This window comes from Scyliorhinus torazame, chromosome 8 (genome assembly GCF_047496885.1).
Source record: "Scyliorhinus torazame isolate Kashiwa2021f chromosome 8, sScyTor2.1, whole genome shotgun sequence".
Taxonomy (NCBI): domain Eukaryota; kingdom Metazoa; phylum Chordata; class Chondrichthyes; order Carcharhiniformes; family Scyliorhinidae; genus Scyliorhinus; species Scyliorhinus torazame.
In genome coordinates this window covers 195,377,853-195,385,132 of record NC_092714.1, presented here as the reverse complement: position 1 = coordinate 195,385,132, position 7,280 = coordinate 195,377,853, and the positions used below count along the sequence as shown (strand labels likewise).

Genomic DNA, 7,280 nt, shown 5'->3' with positions numbered 1-7,280 from the left:
TACTGCACCGAAACCATTTTGTATAATGTTGCTAATCTATTTGCAATTGCCTATTGTAGGCTGGCTGCTATATCTGAGTACCGTATTAGCAGTAGTGTTTTATGTGGTTTTCTGGGGGTGTATTTCTTAAAATGAAAGTAGCTCACATATCAGGAAATGGTGTTTGTCCTTAAAGGGACACTGCTTTTGTTGAAAAAATGTATTGATGATCTGATCCTTTCGGAGTAACAAAAGATATTTGTAATTTTCATTATTATGCAATGAGTGCAAAATATACATTGTCTACAATTTAAATAATTTCCTTGTACTATCGTCAAAAGACATTTCTTAGTTATTTAAAAAGGCAGCACTCCTTTAATGGTAGAAATGGTACAGCATCGTGCTGTAAAGCTTTGAAGCTATTCGGGCCGTTACTGTGCGTCAGTTATTACGTTGTGAAAGTAAAAACCTTTTGCACTGAGGTGTTGGAGAAAAAGAGAGACAAAGAAGGGGGGTGAGAGAGAGAAAACATTCACCTTCATACAAGATGGCAATCAGTGAGTAAACATACAGGGATTGTGAGCTTTGATTCCCATTCTCTTGTTTCCTTTTGCTATTAAGAACTGGGGGCGTCATTCTCCGACCCCCCGCCGGGTCGGAGAATGGCCGTTGGCCGCCGTGAATCCCGCCCCCGCCCCCGCCGAAGTCTCCGAAGGGAGAAAAGTCGGCGGGGCGTTAATGGCGCCGCTGCCGCGGAGAATGTCACGGGTCTGCGCAAGGCAGCCGATTTTCGGCCTGCCGATATTCTCCCTTCCGGATGGGCCGAAGTCCCGTCGACGTGATGACCGTTCACGTCGACGTGAATCAAACCTCCTTTTCATCGGCGTGACCCGGTGCTCCAGGCTCACGCCGACCAGCGAGGAGGTGAGTGACGGCCTGGGGGGTTGGCTCTGGGCAGGAAATGGCGTGGCCGCAGACTGATTGCGTGAGGAGAGGTGTGTCTCGGCTTGTGTGTGTGTGTGTGTGTGCGGCGGGGGGTGGTTAGAGTAGGTTGGGCTCCGGGGGAGTGCCGGGAGGGGGTCCGTGCCGGGGTGGAGGTTGGGGGGGGGGGGGTCCGTGCCGGGGTGGAGGTTGGGGGTTGGGGGGGGGTCCGTGCTGGGGTGGAGGTTGGGGAGGGGGTCCGTGCCGGGGTGGAGGTTGGGGAGGGGGTCCGTGCCGGGGTGGAGGTTGGGGGGGGGGGTCCGTGCCGGGGTGGAGGTTGGGGAGGGGGTCCGTGCCGGGGTGGAGGTTGGGGGTTGGGGGGGGGGGTCCGTGCTGGGGTGGAGGTTGGGGAGGGGGTCCGTGCCGGGGTGGAGGTTGGGGGTTGGGGGGTTCCGTGCTGGGGTGGAGGTTGGGGAGGGGGTCCGTGCCGGGGTGGAGGTTGGGGAGGGGGTCCGTGCCGGGGTGGAGGTTGGGGGGGGTCCGTGCCAGGGTGGAGGTTGGGGGGGGGGGGGGGGGTCCGTGCCGGGGTGGAGGTTGGGGGTTGGGGAGGGGGTCCGTGCCGGGGTGGAGGTTGGGGGGGGGGGTCCGTGCCGGGGTGGAGGTTGGGGGTTGGGGAGGGGGTCCGTGCCGGGGTGGAGGTTGGGGAGGGGGTCCGTGCCGGGGTGGAGGTTGGGGGTTGGGGGGGGGGGTCCGTGCTGGGGTGGGTGATGGGAGGGCAAATGAGTTGGTCCACCTGGCCAGGTGCCAGCCTCCAACAGTTGGACCCATGCGGTCCATGCCACCTGGATGGGGGAGGAGGGGATATGGGCAATGATGACATGTCGTCGTTCCCCTCCCCCCCACCAGGCCGTCATGTTTTCAGACCATCCAGCGATGTTGGCCGCCGTGGTGGCAGCCGCTCATGTCTATGTTGCCCTGGATGAGGAGGAGGAGGAGGAGGAGGAGGAGCGTGCCAGAGAGGCGGCGCAGGCTGCCGCAGAGGGGCAGGCGGCAGCCGCCCAGGCTGGAGGGACACCTGACCGACAGGACGAGGAGGGGGAGGAGGACGTCGCGGTCCCACGGCAACGGAGGCACCCGAGGGCGCCCCGTGTGTACCGGCCCCGGCAGTCATACCAGGACCTCACGGACCGGGAATGCAGGAGGAGACTCCGGATGAGCCGGGAAACCGTGGCACACATCTGCCACCTGCTGGCACACCTGTCACCGCGTGGCACTGGCGGGGGACACCCTCTCCCCGTGTCCGTCAAGGTTACGGTGGCCCTGAACTTTTATGCAACGGGGTCATTCCAGGCACCGACTGGGGACCTGTCCGGCATATCGCAGACATCGGTGCATCGGTGCATCCGGGCAGTGACAGATGCCCTTTATGCCATGGCGCACCGCTACATCCGCTTCCCCGTGGACCGGGCCAGCCAAGATGCCCGGGCCGTGGGCTTCTCTGCCGTTGCCGGGTTCCCCATGGTCCAGGGCGCGATCGATGGGATGCACGTCGCCGTGCGGCCACCTGCAGAGAACAGGGCCGTGTTCACTAATAGGAAGGGGACCTATTCAATGAACGTACAGGTGGTCTGCGACCACCGCATGATGATCCTGCACGTCTGCGCCCGTCACCCAGGCAGTGTACACGACTCATTCGTGTTGTCGCGGTCATCCATCCCCGGCATGTACGAGGGACGCCATCCCCGGCTGAGGGGCTGGTTGCTGGGCGACAGGGGCTACCCATTGCGATCGTGGCTGATGACGCCTATACGGAGGCCACGCAATGAGGCGGAGAACCGCTACAATGATGCCCATGTAGCGACAAGGGGAGTGATCGAGAGGTGCTTTGGCGTGCTGAAGATGCGTTTCAGGTGCCTGGACCTCTCTGGGGGCGCCCTCCAGTATCGGTCAGATAGGGTCGGCCGCATCATTGTGGTGTGCTGCGTCCTGCACAACATAGCCCAGCAGAGGGGCGATGTGCCGCAGGCAGAGGAGGGCGGAGTGGAGGAGCAGCAGGAAGAGGCCCAGTCCTCCCCAGATGAGGGGGATGGGGGCAATGGTCAGGGCAGACGGGGTAGACACAGGCGGGTTGCTGTCCACCGTTACCGGCTGGCCCAGCGGGCATGGGACAGACTGATAGACGCCCGCTTCACTGACTAGATGGGCGTGGGAATCGGGTAGTATGGCCACAGACCGCACACCATGACAACAGCCGACCACCCACACCCCCCACCCACCCACCCACCCAGCACCCTCACCCCCCTCCCCAACCCCACACACCCCACCCGCATGCACACCACCCCCCCCCCCCCCCCAATTGCCGATCCACCGGCGGCACAACGGGCCGGGCTCACCCAGTTGCGGGTGGACGCGTGTCTATCGCAGGCCATGGAGGATGATGACAACCCGCCTCCGATGAGCTCCTGGCTCTACATCGTTGGACTATGTCTGACCCATGGCCACAGTACCACCATCCACCCGGACCATCCCTGCATGCGGCTGTGACACTGCAGCGCACGGTCCCGTCCTCTGCCCGGGGGATGTTGATGGCGGCCCAGGGGGAAGGGGGCAGACTCACCTGGGGCTGAGGTAAGACCACCCGTCACACACACACTTGCGCTCAACGTACATGACACGCCCGCACACTTTGGACAGAGCACAAAGGCAGCTTCGGTAGGTGTAACATTGACTTTAATAACCAAAGGAGTTCATGCACGTGCCCTAGCCCCTAAAACTCATCTGCGCCCTGCACCCGTGCCAACTTACTCAGTGTCTAATTGTTTGGCCTTACGGGCCCTTTGACTACGTCTACGTGGTTCCCCAGACGGTACAGCAGAACTGGAGGTGGACTCCTGTGATTCCTGCCCTCTGACACTGGATCCCTTTGGCGGCCGTTTCCTGGGGCGTCCTGGCCTAGATGGGCCAGGCTGCGGCCCGGGCGACTGGGATGGCGAGCTGCCAGCCTGTCCTGCCCGTTGCCCACCCGATGCACCTGGGATGGAAGGGGGGGAGTCCGAGGTGTCGCGGTGTACCGGGACCTCCCCTACAGAGGGAGCCGGGACGGACCACACCACCTCCTCCTCCCTCGGGGTGCCCGATGGCCCCCAGGCCTCTACATGGGTGGGGGATGCGAACGGACTGGCCATCCGACGCCCCCCCGACATCTGGCGCTGCCAGTCCTGGAGGCCTGTGCTGGTATCGACAGGGGTCTGCAGATTTGCAGCCATGGAGCCCAGGGGGTTGTCGAACCCTGTCTGTGACAGTGCGACGCCGGCTCGCACATGGCCACTGGCGCCGATGCCCTCAGCGATGGCCTGCTGAGACTGGGCCATGGCCTGCAGAGACTGGGCCATGGCCTGCAGAGACTGGGCTATGGCCTGCTGAGACTGGGCCATGGCCTGCTGAGACTGGGCTATGGCGTTGAGCGCCTCTGCCATCTGGCGCTGGCACTGGCTCATGGCCTCCTGTGAGAGGGCAGCCATTTCCTGGGCCACAGACGCCGCCTGCACGGAAGGCCCCAGGCCTCGCAAACCGTTCCCCATGTCTGACACCGTCGCACCCATTGCCTCCACCGCGGACGCCACCCGTGCGGTGTCAGCCTGGGTGGCACGCATGACCGGGACCACTCCCAGCTCCTGGACGCGGGTGGACTCCTCCACCTGCGACCTCAGCCGCTGCAAGCCACCCGTCACCCTATTCGCTCGTCTCCGTGTCGGTGGTTGCATCGGATCTATGTGTGGGTGTGGTAACTGCAGGAACCCGGGATCCATCTGGGCGGCAGATGTTCGCTTGGCCTGGGCTGCCCTCCGACCGCCCGGTCCCTCTGCTGCTCCTACCTCCACCTGCTGTACCGGGACGGCTGTGTTGTGCGCACCAGTGAGTGTACCAGACGCCTCATCACTAAAGTGCCCAACCGTGGTGAGTGTTTCTGCGATGGTGGAGGGTGTTGGTGACAGCAGTGGCGTTGTGTCGTGCTCTTCGTCCCACTCTGAGTCCATGGCACTTTGGGGTGGGGGTTCGTCTCCACCCATCCACTCTGAGTCACTGTCCGGTATTTCGTCTTCCCGGGTAGGTGTGTCCTGGGTAGTGCTGTCCCGGGTAGTGCTGTCCCGGGTAGTGCTGTCCCGGGTAGTGCTGTCCCGGGTAGGGGTGTCCTGGGTAGTGGTGTCCCGGGTAGGGGTGTCCTGGGTAGTGCTGTCCCGGGTAGTGCTGTCCCGGGTAGTGCTGTCCCGGGTAGGGGTGTCCTGGGTAGTGGTGTCCCGGGTAGGGGTGTCCTGGGTAGTGGTGTCCCGGGTAGGGGTGTCCTGGATAGTGGTGACCTGGGTAGTGGTGTCCTGGCTCGGATGTGACGGGGGCCTCTGGCTGCCCCCCTCATCGCTGGGTGGTCGCTCCCGCACGTGACGGGGGTGTCGTCTCCCTGTTGCTCCAGGTCTCTCCGTCTCCCGTGGTCTCCGAGGGGCATCCTGCGGGCGTCGCATGCTGGAGGGTCCGGGTCTCTCCGTCTCCCGTGGGGTGCGAGGGGCATCCTGCGGGCGTCGCATGCTGGAGGGTGCGGGTCTCTCCGTCTCCTGTGGTCTCCGAGGGGCATCCTGCGGGCGGTGTGCATCTGCGGGGATGGGTGCCTGGACGTTTGGTCCTGCGATACACAATGAAGCATGCATGGTTAGACATCAGGCAGTGATCAGGTGATACGGGGAGGGGGATATAGGGGAGGGGGGATATGGGGACGGGCTGTTGGTCGCTCACTTGCTCGTGGGGCCCCGACCTCTGCATCAGCAACCTCTCGGTCCTCAGGTCCGCCAGCCAGTTCCAGGGCCCTTTCCTCGTGTACGGTCAGTGGCCTCTCATCAGCGGGCCCTCCTCCAGTCCTCACATGCTCCCTATTGTTGTGTGCGCGCTTCTCCTGTGGGGGGGGGGGCTGGTGGCAGGGGTAAAAGGCAACAGTGTTAGGCAGGTATATGAATGCACGCCATCGGTTGCGCGTGCATTACAGAGGTTAAGGTTAGGGATGGATTCACTTGGGGATATGGGGGATATGGGGGAGGGGGGATATGGGGGAGGGGGGATATGGGGGAGGAGGGGATATGGGGGATATGGGGGAGGGGGGATATGGGGGAGGGGGGATATGGGGGAGGGGGGATATGGGGGAGGGGGGATATGGGGATATGGGGGAGGGGGGATATGGGGGAGGGGGGATATGGGGGAGGGGGGATATGGGGAGGGGGGATATGGGGGATATGGGGGAGGCTCACCCTGCCTGCTCTGACGAGGTCGTTCACCTTCTTGTGGCTCTGGGTGCCTGTCCGTGGTGTCAGGGCCACAGCGGTGACGGCCTCCGCCACTTCCCTCCACAGACGCCGGCTGTGGCGTGGGGCAACTCTGCGGCCGTGCCCGGGATACAGGGCGTCCCTCCTCTGCTCCACCGCGTCCAGGAGCGCCTCCACATCGCGTGACTCGAACCTCGGGGCTGAGCGACGGCTAGCCATCCAGTCGGGTGTTCCGGTCGGGTGGGGGGGAGCTGCGCGGCCTTATGAGCTGCCGGCAGTGGGATCGTCATCCCGCCGCACCCGTTTTCTGATGAGACGAGCTCCCACCGGCAGCGGGATCCTCCGTCCCGGCAGCCGGCCAATGCGGGGAGGGAGTTTCCCCATTGTGGGCACCCCCACACCGTAGGGAAATCCGCAGGAGTGAGTGTGCTGTCGGCGAAGTGGAGGATCAGGCCGATGGAGTATCCCGTTTGGGACAATATCAGGAAAGCTTTCTATCAAAACTGAAAAAAGTAGATTCATTTTGTGTGGGGTGGGGGTGGGGTGGGGTTTAAGGACCCGGAGGATAATCTCAAAAGTAGAGCCAGATCTTTCCGGAGTTAAATTAGGAGACACAGATCCACTCACAAAGGGTGGGAGAAGTTTAGATCTCTTTTCTGTCAATGGAAATTCTTGCTAGATAAATTATTAATTTTAAAATTGAGATTGCTAGATAGTTGATATTCAAACGTATTGAGGTATTCAAAGGGTGCTATATGGCGTTAGGTCACAGATCAAGCATGGTTACCCTAAATAACAGAACAGGACCAAGGACGCGATCTAACGGAAAAGTTTCTGAGTGTCATTTGTGGTGGGTTTTGCTGGCGAGTTCCCCACCGCTATCTAACGGCACTTAGGGCGTGATTCTGTTTGAGTGCGACACGGCCGGTAGCTCTCACCCTTAAGTGGCCGATTCCTTTGTTCCTGCAACTTGTTTTTATTTTCGAGGAGTAATTTTTCTTATTATTCTAATTTGCGAAGGGATGGTATAAACATTACTTTTATTGTCATTCACGTATAGAATGAAGGTAAAGA

At 61.3% G+C, this 7,280-nt stretch overlaps 1 protein-coding gene across 1 annotated transcript in view; it reads left to right on the top strand.

Moving 5' to 3' along the window:
* Nucleotides 1–390: 390 nt before the first annotated feature.
* Nucleotides 391–7,280, top strand: part of LOC140428321 (protein-glutamine gamma-glutamyltransferase 2-like) — a 64,928-nt gene continuing 58,038 nt past the window's right edge. Inside the window, exon 1 of the mRNA XM_072514667.1 lies at nucleotides 391–536. Coding sequence (XP_072370768.1) covers nucleotides 527–536 — 10 coding nt within the window. The 5' untranslated portion in view covers nucleotides 391–526. The remainder of the gene's footprint in view (nucleotides 537–7,280) is intronic.